General features: G+C 40.8%; 1 protein-coding gene across 1 annotated transcript in view; it reads left to right on the forward strand.

The window, feature by feature from the left end:
- Positions 1 to 20,461, forward strand: part of LOC103178047 (fibrillin-2) — a 186,374-nt gene extending 165,913 nt beyond the window's left edge. The window contains 12 exon segments of the mRNA XM_007892531.2: positions 2,182 to 2,388; positions 3,268 to 3,393; positions 3,926 to 4,048; positions 6,105 to 6,221; positions 7,591 to 7,719; positions 12,100 to 12,219; positions 15,399 to 15,539; positions 15,542 to 15,629; positions 17,996 to 18,149; positions 18,809 to 19,076; positions 19,079 to 19,125; positions 19,128 to 20,461. Of these exon segments, the coding sequence (XP_007890722.2) occupies positions 2,182 to 2,388; positions 3,268 to 3,393; positions 3,926 to 4,048; positions 6,105 to 6,221; positions 7,591 to 7,719; positions 12,100 to 12,219; positions 15,399 to 15,539; positions 15,542 to 15,629; positions 17,996 to 18,149; positions 18,809 to 19,076; positions 19,079 to 19,125; positions 19,128 to 19,184 (1,577 nt within the window). The 3' untranslated portion in view covers positions 19,185 to 20,461.
- Positions 20,462 to 21,673: the final 1,212 nt, after the last annotated feature.

Raw genomic sequence — 21,673 nt, forward strand, 5'->3', positions numbered from 1 at the left:
TACAGTATATTCTGTGAAGCGCTTTGAGACGTCTAGAAGACGTGAAAAGCGCTATATCAAATGCAAGGATTATTATTATTATTGAGAGAAGCAGATGAGTGAGAGGATTCTTAACTTCCGAAAAAGCAATTCGCTAATCGGCAAACAATCAGGCTCCTACTTACTGCTAGGTACACAAAGGCATATGGAGTAAGGAAACTTGCCCAGTGTTTCACCTTGCCGAGAATTGAACCCAGTCTTCTCCCTTGTGAGGCGAGTGCTCTAATCACTAAGCTAACAGGAGTCCAATCCAGGACTCAAATCCTACTGATGACTCAGGTCTTAAACCAAGACCACCACAGAGGGTTGACTCAATTCCTATATTCAATTACCAAGCATGTTATCTTGGAGCAATATCAATGGCGAGCTATAGCTGGTTCGACTCCAGCAGTACCCCAACACACACTCTGGGATCCCAAAGCCTTGGCTCTTGCCAACCTGCTCCTAATACTTTCCAGAATTAGGTAAGCAGGATACTTTCCTCAAGGGAGAGAGTGAGCATACTATTCCAACATTCTATCTCAGGGATTTCCATGTGTAGGTGGGATGTATGGAAATCTCAGCTTCATTTAGATACTCTTAAACATAGTGATGGGTTTCCGCATGTTAGTCACCTGGCTGACTTTGTTTACCTCCCCGGCAAGGCTGTTAGTCATCTGTAAAATTTCTTTGTTGAGTCTGTGATGGGTTTTTTCTTTATAAGCTAAAGAGAATTATTGTTTCAACACAAAGGATTCCTGTAGAGAAATGTTCCTTTTCCGTTAAGAACCCAGAATCTGCTGTGCTACAGAGCAATAGGAAGAGGGTTTGAATTCATGTCCCTCCTCCTCTTTCTCATCCCTTCCCCCACCCAGCAGCACAAGCCAAAGTCTGGATTTCAGCTGTGTAACCTGGGGCAATGCTGCAGAGAGGTACAGAATTTCCCTCACACAGAGGGAGAGAGGATAAATTGGAGATTGTTGAAGGTGTCACCCAGGGACATTCTTACACAGGTCTGATGGTTTGAGCAGAAGTCTCGCTAGGATCATGAACAGAATCCCAAAAGAGGTGGAGCGGGAACAGATCAAGATGCGAGAGAGGAAATAAATAATTCCACATTTGTGTTGCAGTAAAAACAAATGTCCTAATCTGTATTCTGACAACATCACTCGACCCCCGGGTTATTTTAGGTTTTGGTTAACTCCATTCTGAGGAAATGCGATTATGTTTGCTACATGGCCGGCTGAATGGTTTTCAGATGCTTCAGGAGATAGTATAAGATCAAAGCTGTACTGCTTCAAGGGAGTGTTTTTTTTCCTCCTTTAGATCTGTTAGTTTGAAAGGACAGTGTAGGTTTACCATCAGGACATTTACTTCACTGTGTCCCTTAACTACAGAAAACTCCTGACACCCCATCCCACACGCTGTGGTCCCCTTGCCTTGGCTCTTGCCAACCTGTGCCTAATACTTTCTGGAATTAGGTAAGCAGGATGCATCCTTCCAGGGAGAGAGTGCATATTCTATTCCTACAATCTATCTCTTGGATTTCCATGTGAAGGTGGGATGCATGGAATTCTCAGTTTTGTTTGAATACTCCTAAGCATAGAGATGGGTTTCTGCATGTGTCTGACACATCAGGCTGACCAAAAAAAAACTCCTGACAACTCAACCCTGTCTTAACCTATCACTACCATTTAAGTCATACTGCTATCAATATCCCGGCCACATTTATTTATTTATTTATTTATACATATGTCTAACTCGCCACTCTGAATAACTTGAGACTGAGCCCTTTTCCCTTGGAGTGATGAGTATTCAAGAGTTTACTGAAGTTCATATTTTAGGAGTTGTTTCAAAAACCCAAGGTCTGAATTCCCCAAATTAAGGTGTTGCAAAGTTAAATAATCCTAGACTGCAAAGATTGCTTATAGTGTCTCTAAGCAGAAGTTACAGAAAGACGATTCTCTAGTCAACAAACACAGGCTACACTAGGTGACCAATGTAAGCTAATTCTGGTAGAAAGGTGTCTAATAACCCATCCTCTTGGGCAGATGTGATGTGCAGATGAAAAGTCATTAACGTTTTTTTCAATAGTCAAGGTCTGTGTTAAAGTCTCAGTAAATCCTGCCATTCTGACTTTTAATTCTGTTTTTCTACGTGCAGATAATCGCCAGGCCTTCTGCTTCGCAGAGGTCCTTCAGACTATGTGTCAGATGTCTTCCAGCAGCCGTAACCTGGTTACTAAGTCTGAGTGCTGTTGTAACGGTGGCCGTGGCTGGGGGAACCAGTGTGACATCTGCCCACTGCCTGGCACTACCCAGTACAAGAAGCTTTGTCCCCACGGCCCCGGCTACACAACAGATGGACAAGGTAAGATTGTTTGTTTGATCAGCAAAGTGCTCGTGTTCTGACAGAGAGTTAGTATTTTAGGATGGATTATTTGTATTTGTTGCCCTGCAGTAGAAGTGCATGAAATGATTCTCAATCCAGACACTGATGTATTAAGAAATCTTTATTCTCAGCTCACGATACTGCAACACTCCAACCATCAACCCACACATTTGGTCCCCTTCCAGTGTATTTTTATACATCCTGTCTTCTTCTGATTAGCTCTTTCTTAATTGCCATTTATTTCTTAAAACAGTATCCTACAGTGTAACAATCTGCTTTCTGAAAGTCATTATTAGCATTAGAAAAATACCCAGAGAATTGGATTCAAATATTCCTTACAAAACAAGTCGTTGCAGTCCGTCTCTACTAAGTACACACTTTGTTGCAATGTGGGTTCGCTTATCTTGCAGATGAGAGATTAAGCTTTGGATTCTGATATTTATTGATCCCCAAATGTAAATTGCGTGTCTCAGCTACCTTAGCGTATCAAAACACCAGCCAGCACATAGGAACCCAAACTGACCGAGTTCCAGGTCATCAAGCTGACATCAGAGGGCAACCTATTCCCATGGATTTCGGCCACTTTCTCTTCCACCAGCTGGCATTCCGCAGCACCATTGAAGCCGGCTATCTTTCTGAGCACGTGCATTTATTGTGGAAGTGCTGATCGATCAATTGTCATACCCTGATAGAGCACCTGTTGGAATTTTATGGATTCCCAACTACTACATTACAATGAGGCTCCACTTTATCTGCATCTTTTCTAATTCATAAAAGATTAACCAATTGATTGAAATGATTGACCATGTATATTATATTATATATATATGTAGTTACTAAATGGTTGTCTCCCTGCAGATATTGATGAGTGTCGGGTGATGCCTAATCTGTGTAAAAATGGCCAGTGTATCAACACGCTGGGTTCTTACCGCTGCCTCTGCGACATCGGTTACATTACGGATTTCACCAGTACAACATGTGTGGGTAAGTTATAGTACTGTGGTGCACTCAGTTTAACTCTTAAGATATGGGCCTTGACTCGCAACTGTCTAGTTATCTCTATCTGCGATTGCTGCCTTCCAGTCTTGCTACACAAAATACCAGGTAAAATCTGATTGAGATTCTGTGCAGTGTAAGGTGTTAGATCCATGGAGATCTCAGCCGGACATCCAGTGAAACTTATATGCTGAAATCCGAGTGGCGAGGGAAGGGGATGGCAGGTATTCAGCAATTAAAAACAACCTTACGTTGCATTTTCAGCCATGTGAAAATTATTACCAGCGACAGCTATTGTACCACATCCCACATCTTCACCCCATAGTTTTGTCATTTATGATTTTGGAAAAAAGTTTGGACATTTAAAATGGTTTGTACAGGAGGTTTGAACTCACAGGTTAAAAACAAGTGCAGGAACTGACCACTTTTTCAAAGCAAAACATTGTGCAGCATTTGTTGTGATGCCAGAATTATGAAAGTATTTTAACTTCTGCTACTTTGCTTATTGTCACATTACCAGACCTCGATGAATGTGCCCAGTCTCCAAAACCTTGCAATTTTATCTGCAAGAACACAGAGGGAAGTTACCACTGCTCCTGTCCAAGAGGCTACATCTTGCAAGAGGATGGAAAGACATGTAGAGGTGAGCGAAGGGAAGCTTAACTACTAATAGTAAGCACGCAGCTTCAATATCTTGCCCACCTGCTGGTTTGATCTTTGACTTCTAGGCTTCATGGCTTATCTGCACATCCGAGTCTCATTGATGGAAGTCTGGTCAACAATCAGCAGTTGCCTTAGGTTATTGCAGACCTTGCTTTGCCAACCATTCCTTCTTAGGGCCGGTGAGGACTTCACCTCCCTACTTCCTCTCTTTCCCTCCCTCCCTCCTTCCTTCTCTCCTTCCCCCTTCCCTCCACCCTTTTCCTCTCTCTGAAAATATCTTTCAACATAGAGAATGAAATAGATTCTCGATCACTCAGTTTGATAAAGAAAAAGAAACACATTCAATGATATGAAGATCATGATCAGGAACTACAGGCCAGACGGCCTAACGTCTGTAGTGGGGAAACTTCTAGAGACTATAATCTGGGACAAAATAAATCTTCACTTAGAAAAATATGGGTTAATAAAGGACAGGAAGCACGGATTTGTTAAAGGCAAATCATGTCTAACAAACCTGATAAGAGTTTTTTGATGAGGTAACGGAGAGGGTGGATGAAGGTAGTGCAGTTGATGCAGTTTATATGGATTTTCAAAAGGCACTTGATAAAGTGCCACATAAGAGACTTATAAGCAAAATAGAAGCCCAGGGTATTAAAGAGACAGTGGCAGCATAGAGACAGAACTGGCTGGGAGACAGAAAGCAGAGAGTGGTGGTGAATGGTTGTTTTTCTGACTGGAGGGAAGTGTGCAGTGGTGTCCCCCAGGGGTCAGTATTGGAACCACTGTTGTTTTTGATCTATATAAACCTGGACTTGGGTATAGGGAGTACAGTTTCCAAGTTTGCAGATGATACTAAGCTAGGAAAAGAAGTAAACAGTGAGGAAGATAATAGCAGATTGCAAATGGACATAGACAGACTGGTAAAATGGACTGACACAAAGTGATGCATTTCGGGAGGAAGAATGAGGAGAGGCAATATAAGCCGATGGTAGAATCTTAAAGGGGTGAAGGAACAGAGAGACCCGGGGGTTCATACAAGTAAATCTTTGAAGGTGGCAGGACAGGGAGATAAAGCTGTTAAAAAAGCATACGGGATACTAGGCTTTATAAATAGGGGCATAGAATACAAAAGTCTGGAAGTTATGATGAACCTTTATAAAACACTGGTTAGGCCTCAGCTAGAGACTGTGTTCAGTTCTGGGTCCCACACTTTAGGAAAGATGTCAAGGCATTAGAGAGGGTGGGAAGGATGGTACCAGGAATGAGGGACTTCAGTTATCAGGAGAGGCTGGAGACGCTAGGATTATTCTCCTTGGAGCAGAGAAGGTTAAGAGGAGACTTAATAGAAGTTTTCAAAATTATGAGGGGATTCGTTAGGGTGAACAAGGAGAAATTATTTCCACTGGGGGGTGATTCTGTAACCCGAGGACACAAATTTAAAATAGTTGTTAAAAGAAACGGGAGGTGAAGAGAAATATTTTCGCACAGCAAGTTGTTCGGATCTGGAATGCATTGCCTGAAAGGGTGGTGGAAGCTGATTCAATAACAACTTTTAAGAGAGAAGTAGATAATTATTTAGGGAGAACAAGTTTGCAGGGCTATGGGGAGAGCGCGGGGAAAGGGATTGATTTGGATAGCTCTTTTCAAAGAGATGGTACAGACATGATGGCCTCCTTATGTGCTGTATAATTCTATGATTCTATGAAAGCTGCTCGTTGAATACTTATCATATTACAGAGATGCAGAATTGTGACACAGCTTCATAGTCTGAGTGATTTAGACGGGGGTGTTACACAGTCAGATGCTCTTACATACTGCTTTCTCGCAGACCTCACACATCTATTGTAGTGAATCATACAGCCAGTCATTCCTAATGTATGGATGAATAAGCAGGTCACCTGGTTCCCATTTGGACTATCATTTTCTTCATAGAAAACAGAGTATTTGCACTGCTTAGTTTCTCATTTCTAGGTTTATATCTAAAATCCCAAACTCACTGCTGTTGTTGTATTGAATTTGCTTTCTGTTTTCTCCAGACCTTGATGAATGTTCCACAAAGCAACACAACTGTCAGTTCCTGTGCGTGAACACTATTGGAGGATTTACATGCAAGTGTCCACCTGGCTTCACACAGCATCACACCGCATGTATTGGTAAGAATAGCCACTGATGTGTGCATTAGAGCCTGAATAAATGATTCCTGCGTCAATGGCCTTCCCCCTCTTCATCCAAGCTTATCCACTCTTTCATATAATAACAAAAATAATCCTCTTTGGTGCCAAACATTTATTTTCCCCTCATTAACTAACTCCTATTAAAACCCAAGTTTACCCAAGACATATACAGCTCCCATATCTGAGCATGCTTACCAGCACCTTTCTTGCACCCTGGATTGGATATTGAAGAAGCTTTGTTATTCCTCACACCCAGCCCTCATCCTCTCTTCACTCACAACCTTTACTGCTAGTACATTTCTATCAATAAGTTCACTGCTCCTCAAACGTGTTGCTCCCAACCTTGAAATATCTCATTCCACACACTCTTTATATCCAAAGTGTTCTGAAATCAAAGTTCATGCGCAACATTTTCTAAGGACTCTTTTGACAAGACCAGTAGACTGTAGAACTTCCTACCTCTCTAACTATCTTCCTTGAGAGGTGGGGTGGGGGGAGAGATAAGCGGGGTCTCCTTGAAGCTGAACTGGCTCCAGAATTGCTGGTAAACTAGGCTGGCTGGGCTGCCTTCAGCATCTACTGCCCTGCCAGCCTAGTTTATCAGCAGGGTTTGGAAGGACAGACCAATTACTTGGGTGCAAGGATTCTTCCCACTCAGCTCCTGTTAACCCTGCAAGCCAAAGCCCTCGGGTGGTCCTAGCTGGACAAGCAGCAGGAAAGCTTACCAGACAATGCTTTCATTGGCAAGCTTCATAAAATCCATACACTTTTAAACGCCAAAGTTTGGCTTCACCTGACCATTTCCTAATGACTCAACTTTCTGCTACTCTTCAATCGTGGTCACTCAATCCACAATTGTTTGTGGGTTGCTGATGTGCGCAATTGGTTGCTACATTTCGCTGACAAAAATATACAGTCAATTGACTTTATAGTATATTCTGAAACATCTGAATGATATGATAAGGTGCTATATCAAATGCAACGATTATTATTAACACTTTAAGAACTGCGGAAAACCAACTTCCTACAATTCTGCATAAATTTTAAATTTTAAGGCTAAGCATTCTCAGGATAAGACCAGGTGGGTGGATTTTGGGGCTTTTTATGTCTTGTACATGGCACTTTGTAACCATGGAATCCTGTGAAATATGTTGCAGGAAAAAAACAAAGACAATCTGTTTAAAAGGGAGCAAATATTTTGTTTTAGGTTGAATCTTAACAGTGGGTGAGTTAATGGTTGGTGCCTGGACAAATATTTAACATGGATATTATTCTCAGCTTCCTTCACTGAGTAATCGTGGTCGTGTCAGGCCAGAAGCTAACCTCCTTATCTACTTTTCCTTCTCAGATAACAACGAGTGTGCGTCCCAGGCTTCACTGTGTGGAACAAGGGGAATGTGCCAGAACACACCAGGAAGTTTCAGCTGTGAATGTCAAAGAGGATTCTCGCTGGATGGCACTGGCCTTAACTGTGAAGGTATTAATCTGTGGCCTTTCTTTTCTACCCACTTTTACAGTGAAATTCTGTTCAATTGAAAACTTAATATGACAACAAAACTGTTCCAATAAACCAAACTATTCATATAACCAGACTAAACATAAGAGGAGACTCACCTCCCAGAGCTCGGGTTGTGTGGCCTCCAACCACTCATCCCACCAATCAGATGTGTCTTCTTTCACACGTAACCATCCGACCTCTCTGGAAATGAGGGGAGGGGAGTGCGAAGGAGGAGAGGTCACGGACGACATTCCCGCAGCACTGTGGAAGATAGTGATTTGGGACAATGAGTTTATCCACACTCAGATTAATTGTTTTTATACAAATGGTCACGAGGAAAATTATTCAATAAATTAAATTATTCATATATCCGGTATTCAATTAACCAATCTATATTCTTAGATTAGGCTTGCAAATGGTTTGGGATTTCTAAACTTTATTCAATAAATTAAACTATTCAACTATCTGATATTCAATGTACTGAATTTCACTGTACCAGTTTGCACATTAATAAGGAAAGTCAGGTGCCAATATACGGCTGCACGGATGAGAATTTGATCACGGATTTGAGAAGCACAACATTCTTCCTCACTGAGAGCTGTACCTCCAGATGTGTTTGAGAACAGTCATGCCCAAAGGAGGTTATCAAGCATGATATGCTGCAGGATGTCACTGGGTCTTAGTCAAGATCATACCTATTATCATCAACCAATAGTAGAGAACCTGTACTGCACATATTTTAGATAAAGACAAAAGGAATTAAAAGAGGAGGTGAGACAGACGGTGTCTGAAATTTATTGATTTCTTTACATAGAGGGTGGGTTGGATTATGGAACTGTAGTTGAGGCAGACTCATAAATTATTTTATAAGGGAATTAGGCAAACACTTAGGAAGGACGAGTATTGAAGGGTATTACAAGTGAGCAAGATAGTGGGGTCAGATTGGGTGATATAGAGAAAAATATCAATGTGGACTTGATGGTCTGAATGGCCTGTTTCGTTGCTGTAACATCTATGATTCCCACCCAACCACTACCACTTGACCAGGTCAAGCTAGCGACTGATACAATGGCACAGACTCAGTAGAATATCCCATCAAATCAATCACCCCAGCAAACCCAGAAACTTGGCAGTAAAACAGAACAACTGGATTAAATAGTCTATTCCCTGCTTAAGAACAATAACACTAAACTGAATCCAGCCCAGACTGAGAGGATGAGAGTCTTGTCTCTCTATTGGCTGTGATTGTGCTACAACTTGAAACGACTGAATGTGGACTCACAACACAATGTACCCTTAATTCAGCACTAATTGACGATCTCATTTGGGGAATCACAGGATAATAGGGTAAGGGAATGAAATTTGTCATCGTGGAGCAAAATCGGTGATCTTCTGAGGTTGGGCTGAGGCAACCTGTTGAAGCAGAGCAGAGGGAGATTTGCTTTATGTATAACAATCCTGTTTTTGACCTATAAAGGCTTGGTACCAATTCTTGGTGCTTTTTAACCTAAGCCATGTTACCCACTGTAGTATTCCTTTATAATAAGAATTGCTTTGAAATCCTATACAACCTGGCACTTAAAAGTCATCTTACCCATGACTGTGATGCACAATCCCATATATTGGTACCTCCTGTGTACAGCAATGCTTCAACATAACTTTTAATCACAGCAAATGTTTGTAAGATGTTGTACCAGATGAGTATCTAGTAATTCTCTTAAGATCTTCTGTCATTCCGATATAAAAACTGCACCAATAGATGTCATTCCCCATCTTGGGAAACATGTTTAGTGATGGTTTGAAGCTGCCTCAGAACTATCTACTGCACTGTTCCCTGTTACTGTATTCCTGAAGGCCAATTCACTCTTGATTTCTTTCAAATATTGTTCCTGCGTTTTGAATCTACAATGTAATCCTTTAAAGAGAGATTTGAATCCATCATTGGACTGGCAGTCAGTAAAGAATACATTTCACAAAGTGAGCAGCAATTTTACAGCTAGCATAGTAAAAGTCTCACAAGTCTTATCTATATAAATTGTATAATTAGGTCGTAAATTCACCCAAGTCCCATTCAGGTTCCTATCAAGGGCATTTAAATTTCTTTCCGCTACTCATATTAATCGCCTCCTAACTTGTAACGCCGCTCCCCTACCGTCTATTACTCCGGCACTTACCGGCTGTACTGAATCGCCGGAAGCATCTTGACCCATCGACGCAGGCTCAGAAGAACTTTATTTTCCGCGATTCAGTGCAATTCCAATGCTTGCCGGTAAGTGCGCAGGCAGAGACAGTTCAAGCGCGGAAAATGTAGTCTTGACGTGTAACTGCATGTGCCCTTACCAGCTGCATTGAAAAATTACGCATGCGCAGTGCAGTTTATTGATTGAATTAGATTTTATACAATTTATATAGTTTGCCTGCAACTCGGACTTCGCTTAAGTGAAGGCCTGAAGTGGGATAGGGCAAGGCAATGGGATTAAATCTCAGTTTGCTCTAAGAGCAGGTGTAGATAGACCTGATGGGCTGAATGGCCTCCTTCTGTACTGTAAATTTCTATCAATAGGGTTATAAAAAAGGCTTTTTCTTCATTGTTATGAGAGTTGCTATCATTCCTGGCAATGTTAGAGGGAGCTTGAATCAGTTCAATAAATTTGTAAGATTAATTTTTAAAAAAATCAGGATAGGATGTAGTTTATAGTTTGAATATAGCAGGCAGTTGATTCCACCTTTCCACATTGATTTTGTAGGAGCCAGCTATATATCAAAATTAGACATCGAATAACACAAATCTAACAGATAGCGAAGTCTTTTTCACTAATAAAACATTTGTAGCATTACAATGATAATCTACCAGTGCTTTAACATCTGCTTGCCAAAAGACATAAATATATGTTTGGAATCGGGTCGTGCACTTTTTGGAGTGTCGTAAACTAATAAAAAGGATTGCTTGCCCTTTCTACAAGGTTTAGAATAACATTTGGAAAGTTGTGTAAATCTGGAGCTGCCTGTAAGCAATTAGCATGCTTTCTTTAAATCTATATGAGGGCTTGTATTTAGACATGCTTCAGACAGCATGTATACTGGCAGTATTGGATAAGTGGGCTTAAATCACAATTCGGGAAAGCCTCGTAAGTCATAAATCACAGGGTGATAGAGACTTCTGAAAGTTTTCCTCACTCGAAGAATAAATAGGGATTCCCGCTTGCAGCACATCTGGGGTATGTTCATAGCACATAGAGAATAATTTTAGCTAATTTATTAAGGCAAATCTTTAGTTTTTAGCAAGAACCATTGCAAGTTTGCAGATCATTTCAATTCTCCCTCATTTCATCTTTTGACAGTAAATATCCCTTAAACAGTAGATATCCCATGTCATGGAATCTCATGTCTCTTCCAGACGCAGATTGACATCATCCTATATCCCACATCACAGTTCTTCTTCTGTTGCGAGAGTTTAGGAGCTAATGTAATGTTCAGCTCCACAACTCTTGTCAAAGGGCACAAAATACAAATTTGAATATGTTGACAGATTCAGCAATGTGTGCAGAGAAGGACTGTTCAGCTTTCAACATCAATATGTTGTGGCTGCCCAAAAACACCTGAATCTGAGAAGGTTCTGCAGTACAAAGCACTCCTGTTGTGATGTAGATGTATAGAGCTCCACCATTATTACACACCCAAGTTTAATGCAGGTTTCACTTATAGTGTGGATGTGCAGTGTTGACTGACCAGGTTTCTGCGTGCGTGTGTTACACAGGGAGTGCAGCTGACATCACCTGTTGTGCATGGGCACAGCATGCAGGAAGTGACTTCAACAGTGACCTCATGTCCCCAGAAGCACTGACCCACCAGCCTTATCTTTGCATGTCTCATTATAAGCCAGGGTCTACGTTTGTGGACCCAAACCACCACATTATAACCAGGCCTGCCTGTAGCTTAAACATGGTCGATGTCAGCCACATAAAAGCTTCCAATGTTTGATCCTCAATTCTTTGTTCCAGGTGTTTCAAGCATTATCCATAGAAGTTACAAAGGAGAGGAATAGACAGGTTTTACAAAATGGGAAACACAATGTTTATTGTGATGGGTTTTTTTTTTACTGAGAAGCTACACCTTTTTTCCCAGCCTGTAGGGAGGGATGAAAACTGCTGGACTACAAATCTGCAAACCTTAAATCCTGACTGACCAGCACCTTGGGACGTCCCCCAATGTAAAAAGCGTTATACAACTGTAATTTGTTGTTCTTGACGTTGTGGACTACCCGGAGACCTGCTAACATCTCCCACGTCTTCCCTTGTCACTGTTTAAAATGCGGGAGCTTTGGAATGCCTGACTGTATTTTGTTCTCGCCCTTCACAGATATGGATGAATGTGAGGGAAGTCACAGATGTCAGCATGGCTGTCAGAATATGTTGGGAGGTTACAGGTGCAGCTGCCCTCAGGGCTACATGCAGCACTACCAGTGGAACCAATGTGTTGGTGAGTAGCCAGAGTGATCCGTGCTGCATTACCTTTTCTGTATGACCAATAAAACTATTAAAGATCAATTATTATCTAGCTATTAACATCTTAACTCTGGTGCAGGGACTGGGTGCTTTAGCAGATTAAATGTTGACTTTTAATCTCTGGGATCCTGGGTTTGAGATGTTGAGATGCCTCAAAGCGCTTGACAGAATATACTGTAAAGTGAATTTACTGTATATTTTGTGGGCAAAACTCAGCAGCCAATTGCGCACAGCAGTGTCCCACAAACAGCTGTGGATTGAGTGACTTTTTTTGGAGAGATTATTACACCTGGAAAGCAATCCGCCAATCAACTTACAACCGTGTTCCTACTTACTGATAGGTAAACAAAGCGTATGGGGTAAGGAAACTTGCCTAAGTTTCCTTATGCCCAGCCCAGGAATCAAATCGGGGTCCTGTTGCTTACTAGGCAAGTGCGCTAACCAATACGCTATGGGACTCCACATGGGTAGAAAAGGAAGTGTCTTGCTGCCAGAGTGAGAGTGCTATTCAAAGACTGAGGTTTGGAGCTTGATTTCTCAGTAATGTCAAAACCAGTCAGTTTGAAAGCCCTGGGCTGTCTATTGGAGCACAAGAGAATGAGCTCAGTCTGAGTCACACCACAACATTTCCTCTGTGCGGTGAAAATCATTCCGATCCTGTAATCACCTCTTGGTGGTGTCCTGATAAACAGCCACAGTTGGTGGCGATCTGCCTGCAATAGTATGGTATAAATAGAGGCTTATATATCAACTAGTAATAAAGCTTCTCCAGTACTAAGCTACAACTTAATTAATGTAATACTAATCTTAAATTCGACCACAAAAACACACACTTTACAGTAAAATCCTGTGAAGCACTTTGAGACATCCACCCAATGTGAAAGCTTGCTATATCAAATGTAAGGATTATTATTACTAAGTGTTTTACATGTGCTTCCCCTAACATCCTTTTTAACCTTCTTATTTTCTCTTTCTACAGTTTTTTTAAAAAAAGTCTTTGCTTTTTCCTTCCTTAAGGAATCCTATTTTGTTTTCTCTAACGTTTTAGTTTTCTTTTAACACAAAAACTGATTTTCAGACTTAACCTCTGACTGTTTTATGTGTGACGGAGGGGAAGGGGAATGGTATGGCTGACAAGGTGAGTGCAGAAATCGCTAATAAACTATCTCTCGATAGTGACAATTTCCTTGCAATTGTAGCAAATCTATTTCCTTGGAGAGAAGCTCAATCAAATTAGAAACAGAAGTAATAAAGTTCTGACTAATGGTACCGGAAGAGTTAGTTTGTGTCACTTACCTTGCTGTGCCTTTTTCCACGTATGATCTGCATGTTTGAGACCTAACTAGTAAGTGATTTGTGTTTTACTGGAACGGTACCAGATGTCCAGCAGACCGTCTGAGTTTTCAGCATATTAAATCACATAATTACCTCAAATGCTTGTTTTCATTGCACGTGACTCAAATTAGCAAAATACAAGGTATTCCTGTGTCTGGGAATTGCAGATCACATGGAATTGTATTCCTCTGTGATTTGTGATAGTCTAAGAAATCCTATTTATCCCTTTTAATCCACCACCTCGGCCCTTCTTTATCTATCTTTAAATTATAATAATCCTTGCATTTGATATAGCGCTTTATCAACATCGTTGAGATGTCTCAAAAAGCGCTTCAAAGAATATACTATAAAGTCAATTGACATTATGTTGTGGGCCAATTGCATTTAGCCGTGTCCCACAAACAGTTGTGGATTGAGTTACTAAATTATTATTTTTTTCTCACTAGAAGACCAACCTCTTCAACTGCACCTATGTTCACCTCTCCCTCCTTAACTTCTTCCTTGTGAGGTGTCCAACCCCACCACTGCACAATGCTCTGAAATGCTATCCTGCATGAAAGCTGTTATTGTAGTATGAAAAAGTGGGAAGTAAAGAATCTGTGCTCTTACTATCTGGTTACTTCACTTACGTTTTTGATTACTCAGAGGCCATGCTTTGACCTGGGAGACTAAATCCTAGCTATTAACCACAAGAATTACAGCAGTAATATCTTTGGGGGAAATCATTGAATACATCATGTTACAGTTTTTAGAAATCTTAGAAGTCTATCAAACAAACTCATAGAAACAATTCCTGATCAGCCGGTCTGGCTTTATTTTACTTCATTGATAACAAATCTAACAATTTTGAAATTATAAAATATCCAAACTCCACAAAATAACATCCACAATATACCGCTTCAAGAAAAACATTGAGTATTACGAAAAAAGGCTGCACGTAAATGTCAGGTGTGTTTGCATTAGCAGCCAGGGCTCCTGCGGGAATGAATGTGACTCGATTATCAGTGCAACATACATACAGGTGAATCTTTAACACCCACCTGAACAAGTAGATGGGCTTCAGCTTAGCCTCTCATCTGAAGGACAGCACCAGCGACAATTGTTTCCATTACAAATGGTGGTTTTAAAGGAGGGGAAAGGAGACTATTTTAGAACTGTATGGTGCAAACTCTCTCGATGACCCAGACTTTATAGCTCAGTCGGAGGGCGCTGCAGGGTCAGACGGCAGGGGAAATGGTGGGGGGGGGGGGGGGGGGGGGGGGGGGGGGGGGGGGGGGGGGGGGGGGGGGGGGGGGGGGGGGGGGGGGGGGGGGGGGGGGGGGGGGAGACCTAGAGCTATGTAGGCCCATATAGACCAGAAAGTTGCAGGTTTGAATCCAGATTGCGCTGAGTTATCTAATCGCAGTTGGCTTCTACAATTGGGGGAGGAATCAGCCTGCGTTCCTGCTACCAGGGAACCTGCTGGAAAATACGTGTGTGTGTGGACATTGGGTATACTAGATTGAACTTGGCTGTGGTGCCCCCTTCAACAATTAGTAGCTTGTCAACGTTCATACGTGGCAAATAGGGATTTGAACAAGGTAGCAAAGAATGCTCGGTGCCCATCAAACCAGATCATATTAGAAGGTAAAAGCAGCCTGACCCCTGCAGGACAGGAGAACATTTTCAGAGAGAAATAAACATTGTCATCTTGAATGTTAATTGTTCTTTTTGTTCAACCTCAGAGCTGGGATGTTGAAACTGATTGGGATAGAGCACATATGTAAAGAAGTACTGCAGCTTACAACTTTTCTAAATGTTCTTTTTCTTTTCATTTAGATGAAAATGAATGTTCGAGTCAGGCTTCCTGTGGATCTGCAACTTGTTACAACACGCTTGGAAGCTACAAATGTGCCTGCCCGTCAGGCTATTATTTTGACCAGTATGGCAATAATTGCCACGATGTGAATGAATGTTCTTCCTTCAAGAACCATGCTCATATGGCTGTTCAAACACAGAGGGTGGCTACCTCTGTGGCTGTCCACCTGGATACTACAGAGTAGGCCAAGGGTAAGAGACTCCTGATCTATTCATTGTTATCACGGTGAAGCACTTGTCAAATGACCAACCAGTATCTAACCTCCTTGAGGGTAAGGTAATCAAGCTCTCCTTTGAGCTGAACTGAGTTGAAATGTGCTCTTTACTTGTTTGTGCAACTGTATAATGGTGTAGCAACTGTGTTATTTCATCGATTACACTTCATCTTGCTCTCTCTCTTTTCATTCTCACACTCTCTTCTCCACATATATGGGTATTAACGTAATAGAATCTATACAACTGTTCTGTTATTGTTCTATTCACGTTACAAATTAATGTCTGGATTTACTGAACAGCATTGGTCATTTAATACTTTTGTATCCTGAAGTCGTATAAGAAGCTGCTGAAAGCTGTACTTACCTGACCTCCCCCTGGAGTCTTTAAGACGCTGCCTCTACAATGAGTGGTGCTCAGTCTCTAGACACAAACGTCAGGGCTCTCGATTCAAATAGAAAGTGTAGTGTTGTTTGCAAATGTGCAAAACAATAGACTTAATTTTCCCTATCGTCTCTACTGAAGTAAGGTTAGCAGAATGAAGAAAAGGCCGGGAGCAAAATTGCCCGACGTTCAGGTTGCATTCCTGAATCTCTGCTGTCTTTTTTTCAGTAGCAACAGTCGTGAAAGTAAAATTCACGTTTTTTTGTATGTGAGTGATGTCTCTGACACTATCCCCCTGCTGACGATGGAATTGTGTCTACAGTGCACCTGTCCTGGCTCTCTCCTCCCCCAAACCTTCAGAAATCCTAAGGAAAACTCAGCAAAGGTAAAGGAGGCACAGGGGCAGGAAACGTGGCCCAAGACGATTAGCACTTTTGCTTTGCGTCATAGTTTGTGCCACAGGAGTCACAGTGTAAAAGCAACGTAAATGGTAAAGGGAATTGTTTATGCAGTCAGAGGCCCAAAATTCCACTCAGTCTTAGCCTGTAAAGCTTAGAAGCGTAGAAATGTACAACACAAAAGAAGGCCATTCAGCCCACCAGGTCTGTACTTTCAGTCCCATTACTTGCCTTTTCCCCATACCCCTGTAGTTTACTCCTGTTAGATATCTATCTAGTTCCCCTTTGAAAGCTAATATAACTATCTTGTCTTCAAATATAAAATGTTGACCAGAGAGGTAGAAAATTGTAAATTTGGAAGTCCCTTCTTTTGAAAAACTGAAAAAACAACTTCCTATCAGATTGAATTTAAGAAACTTGCACAATACTGTCCTGTCTTTTCAGACAAAATGGTCTTACAGGGTGAAGTGAGGTGGAATTTTAGGCCAAGCATGTCCGAGTAGGATAACGAAGCAGTCTGAAGCAGTCTTCAAACAAACCTTTATTCCCCCTCACATAATTTAAATTGGTGCCAGAATTTGCTTGCCAGAATTAAACAATAATTGATTTATACTTTATGAGAGGAAACGGGGAGCTTGCAACCACATGTGCTTTCTATATTAACGGAGGACTTCACATAAATTTTTTTACCAGCTCCAACTTTACACTACAACTGATTCACTGCATTCAGTTTCCTTCCTGCTGATTCACCCTGCTGACTAATAACAGACAAGCATTTCTAATCAGAAGACCATGCTCCTTTAATGCAAATCGGCATTTATGTTCAGCTTTTGAGTTTGGACATCAAAGCTGACTATGTTTCAGACCATGTTTCAAGGAATGTAAACTCCAGGCTACCTCTTAAAGACTAACCCCCACTGTCCACATGCAACCATTGGGTAGAAATTCCACCTGGGTCTAGATTTACTCTTATTAACAAAGCATTTCAGAGTGTGCAGAATTCGGCAAATTGTTGCATTTTGTCTTAACTTTGAAGCCAATTTTCTGTAGTTCCGCAGTTTAAATTATATCTTCCGCAGATTTTTTCTGTGCTCTTAATTGATCTTGATCTTAATCTATTGGTCTTATGATCCAATACTAATCTAGATTGAAATATCTATCCTACATTACCTTCTTTATCTGACATTTTTCTGATTTCAGATGTGAATGGGTTGTTACGAATTATTAACTGACCTTATTACAAAATGTTTAATCAAAAAAATTGAAATCTAATCTAAACAGGCTTTACTAACAGACAACTGCAGAGCAGGAATCATTGTCAAAAACGTTACTGACTTACTGTTGACCTGACAATACAATGAGGAGAAGGGAATAGAGGGTTATAGGAGCGGGGAATAGGAAGGAGTGGGGATTCGTGGGCAGTCTAAACACAGGGGCAGACTCATTGGTCGAATAGTCTTTTTCTGTGTCGTATCACTCTATGTAGCTCTATGTAATTGGAAGTTTGATTTGTGTTTTGGTAACCTGCTTTAAATCCTAATTTCCCTTTAATTCACACCATAGCCATTGTGTCTCTGGCATGGGATTCAACAAGGGCCAGCATCTGCCTTTCGGAGGAGACACTGATGATGAGAATCTGTTGTCTCATGAAACTTGCTACGAATGTAAGATCAACGGCAGGGCAAGACGAAGTGTCAATGGGAGTGAGACTGAGCAGGTAACAACCTCTCGCATTAACTCTTTCATGATTTACAGCTGTGTTTCATCTCCAATTGCAAAATGTTCATACACTTAGAAACATTCAGATTGAGATCACCTTTGGATTTGCATGATGCAGAATACAAATGGCCTGAATAAATCAGGTTCTTTTGTGAACAGAGAGGACTCCACACAGCCGTTCAAGAGAAAAGGGGGTGGGGTGGGGGTTGCATTGTCAGAAGTGCTTTCCTTTGGATGTTAAACTCATCCTTTAGTGTCTGCTAGTTTAGGTGGACATTGAAGATCCCATGGTACTGTTTGAAAAGAGAAGGGAGTTTCTCTGGGAGTCCTAGCCAACAATCTCACAAATACAATTTGATCATTCACTTTGCTGCTATTTATGGGACATTGCTGTGTGCAAATTGGCTGCTGTGTTTGCCTACAAATACAGAGTCTATACACTTTACAGTAATTTTTTGAAGTGCGTTGACACATCTCTCTGTATTTTATAGATGCAATTTTCCTACGTGGGAGAGGGGAAATCATTTAACCTTAAAGCATTTCTAAAAACAACTAATTATTGTTGTGCATCTATATGAACTTCAGTCACACTTAGATTGTTTTAAAAATAATTATTACCTTGTGAATAAAGGACTACAATTCTTTCTTTGGTGCTAGGCAAAACAGATCAGTATGGCTAGTCTGGACATCGACATTCCAGTCAAGATGAGCCTGAACATTTCAGAATTGAACAACAAAGAGCACATTTTAGAACTCATCCCAGCCATTGAGCCACTACATAACCATGTCCGCTACACCATCTCCTATGGAAATGAGGACAGCTACTTCCGCATCCACCAGAAGGAAGGTCTAAGTTACCTGCATGTGACCAAGAAGAGGCCTGTGGAAGGCACTTACACACTGGAAATCACCAGTATTCCTCTGTACAGAAACAAGCACTGCAGAAACTGGAAGATTCTAAAGACAATGACTACCCCCCTTTGGCGAGTTGGGAGAAGCTCTCAAGATGAAGCTACAGATTGAGCTTCACTGAACTGGCTGAGACTTACATGGTGTTAATTCAAAATTATTCCTTCATATATTATTCTCCTTCCCCCACCCCCCCACACACTCACACACACCTACCCTTCATCCCCCCCCACAAGCACCTCTGCTTTCAAAAAGCTTTCACGAGTCAAGAGCTTCAAGTCTCCTGTATGGATGTCTTGACTTTACATTCTGTCCAAGACTGCATGACCCTTTTTACACATTGAAGGGTTTTTAGACACTGCCATGTTTAAAGGTATTTTAATATAACCACAATCATGGTTACTGTATATTTAATATCACCTCAGTCTTCTCAGTCAGTCAGTAAGCTCATATTTTACATGAGAATGCGTGTGAGAGATGTAAATGGCTTCTAGTAATGTAGAGCAATAGCAACATATTGAGCCATTTCTCTGGATTACAGATCATATTATCTAACTGTTCATATCATATTAATTGGTATAAGCGATGCTCAGTCAGACTGTACTGTACACAATAGGGCATTCTCAGAGGAACCACTTTAATCACCACAACCTTTTTTTCCAGTGGTGCAATACAACAGATTAATAACTGGTATCAAAGCATAAGCCATAATGAATTGTGTTTCTTCAGTAATGCATTTAAGTACAGCGTTGAAGCACATACTTGTACTTTTCTCATTACGGAAGACTGGTGCTAATGATATCTATTTTATCAGGGTCAGCAAGCTACAACCAAATCAGTTTTTATCAGTATTGAATCTCTGTGTTCCAGTACATCATGATTTGTGCAGCATTTTACAGTATGTTTCATGTTCTCGATGCATTTCATGTATGAAAGGTTAATGTCTGCACATTGAATGCCTACTAGTTGCTAATGTGAAGATTGTAAAGTCTTCTCTTTTTTATATACTGTACAAATGTTTTCTATATCAGGGGTATTTCATTGGTGCTTGTCAACAATTGGTACTTGTAAAAAAATAATAAAACGAGCAAAAAAAAAACAATTTGGACTTAAAGTTAGATTCTCCCAGTTTATAACACCCAGGAAATGAGCCTCATTTTGATAAATATGTGTTTTGTCCAAAGATGTATTTTCCTTTTCTATTGAAGATTTCTGAGCACAACTATTTTGAAATATGCCATCTTTTGTTAGAAGGGAGAAAAAAAGATTTGTATAAAATTCTAAAAAAAAACTGAAGAAAGAACATTTCTTACTGGGATGCTTTATTCTGTAGATTTTTTTTGAGTGTCATTATGCAACAACGTTTCGTACAATAAAGCTTATTATTTTGGGTTATATAGATTTTGAAGTGACTGAATGTACTACTTTGAATCCATGTGTTGGAAACCACCTCAAACTATTTATACCTAGACATTTTTGGCAAATAGTAAAAGGTGGGGTGGAGAGGGTAGAGGAACCAAAAATTGCTTAGTACAAAGTCTAATCTGGACACTTACGTGATCCTCCACTACTCCGTTATAAAATTGTTTTATTCTGGGCTTTGTTTTTAGTTTTTTCCTTACTGTTGCCTCCCACACCACAAAATATTAACCGATAATCATTCAACCCTCCACTATTTGTAGAGAAACGTTTCAAAATTTCTTTCCTGCAGTCCCAGGATTTGTGTAGATGAAGTCTTTCCAAGTCTTGAAGTCTTGTGTTTGTTGTGTGATTTCAATCTGCAAAATACTCTTAACCCTGGACCAGGGCTGACAGTAGATGTCAACTTCTGCCTTTCAACCATGTCAAGGACTCTTCCCACAACACCCAGCTTATCTCCCAAAGTGTTATAGTGGGAAGCCCACTGCAGACTCAGCACAAAGTGCTCAATAATAATAATAATAATCATCTTTGCATTTGATATAGCGCTTTTCACGTCTTCTCAACCTCTCAAAGCACTTCATAGAATAGACTGTAAAGTGAATTGAGCGTATATTTGTGGGCGAAACATAGTTCAACGTAGTTGAATCAATGACTTGAAGGTAAGTCCTGGCTACAGGAATGCAGGATCTTGATTATCATCAGCACAGAGAGACCTCGGGATTAAGGTGAGCAGAGGAGCATTGTCAGGTCATTTGGAGAATGGGCCAGCAGTTTTCACATTTTGTCGGAATAATCAAATGACCTTATACACAGCTTACAAGGCCAGGAATAAGATGTGAATGACTTTCAGGACGCACATAGCTTCCTCCACCGTCGGTCACAATTAACCCCAACCTATAAATAAGGTGGGATAAAACCTGATGGCAAAATGAAACAATGGGATTAGTTTTTTGTCGAGATTATCCAAATTATACAGCACTGGGAGGAAGCTGGTGAGAACAGCTGTTTGTTTACCCTTTAAAGATATAGATAATGATTGACTTCTCACTCGGAGTGGAGGGAAGTGTTGGAATCTATTGTTTCTATGAGTGATGTTTGATCCAATTTGTGTTGGGATGACCCGTGCACTCATTTAATTCATTTCACCTTGCTGCATAAAAGTACAGCTATGTATTAGTCACTTCGTACCAA

This window comes from Callorhinchus milii, unplaced genomic scaffold (assembly GCF_018977255.1).
Source record: "Callorhinchus milii isolate IMCB2004 unplaced genomic scaffold, IMCB_Cmil_1.0 Scaffold32, whole genome shotgun sequence".
Lineage (NCBI taxonomy): Eukaryota > Metazoa > Chordata > Chondrichthyes > Chimaeriformes > Callorhinchidae > Callorhinchus > Callorhinchus milii.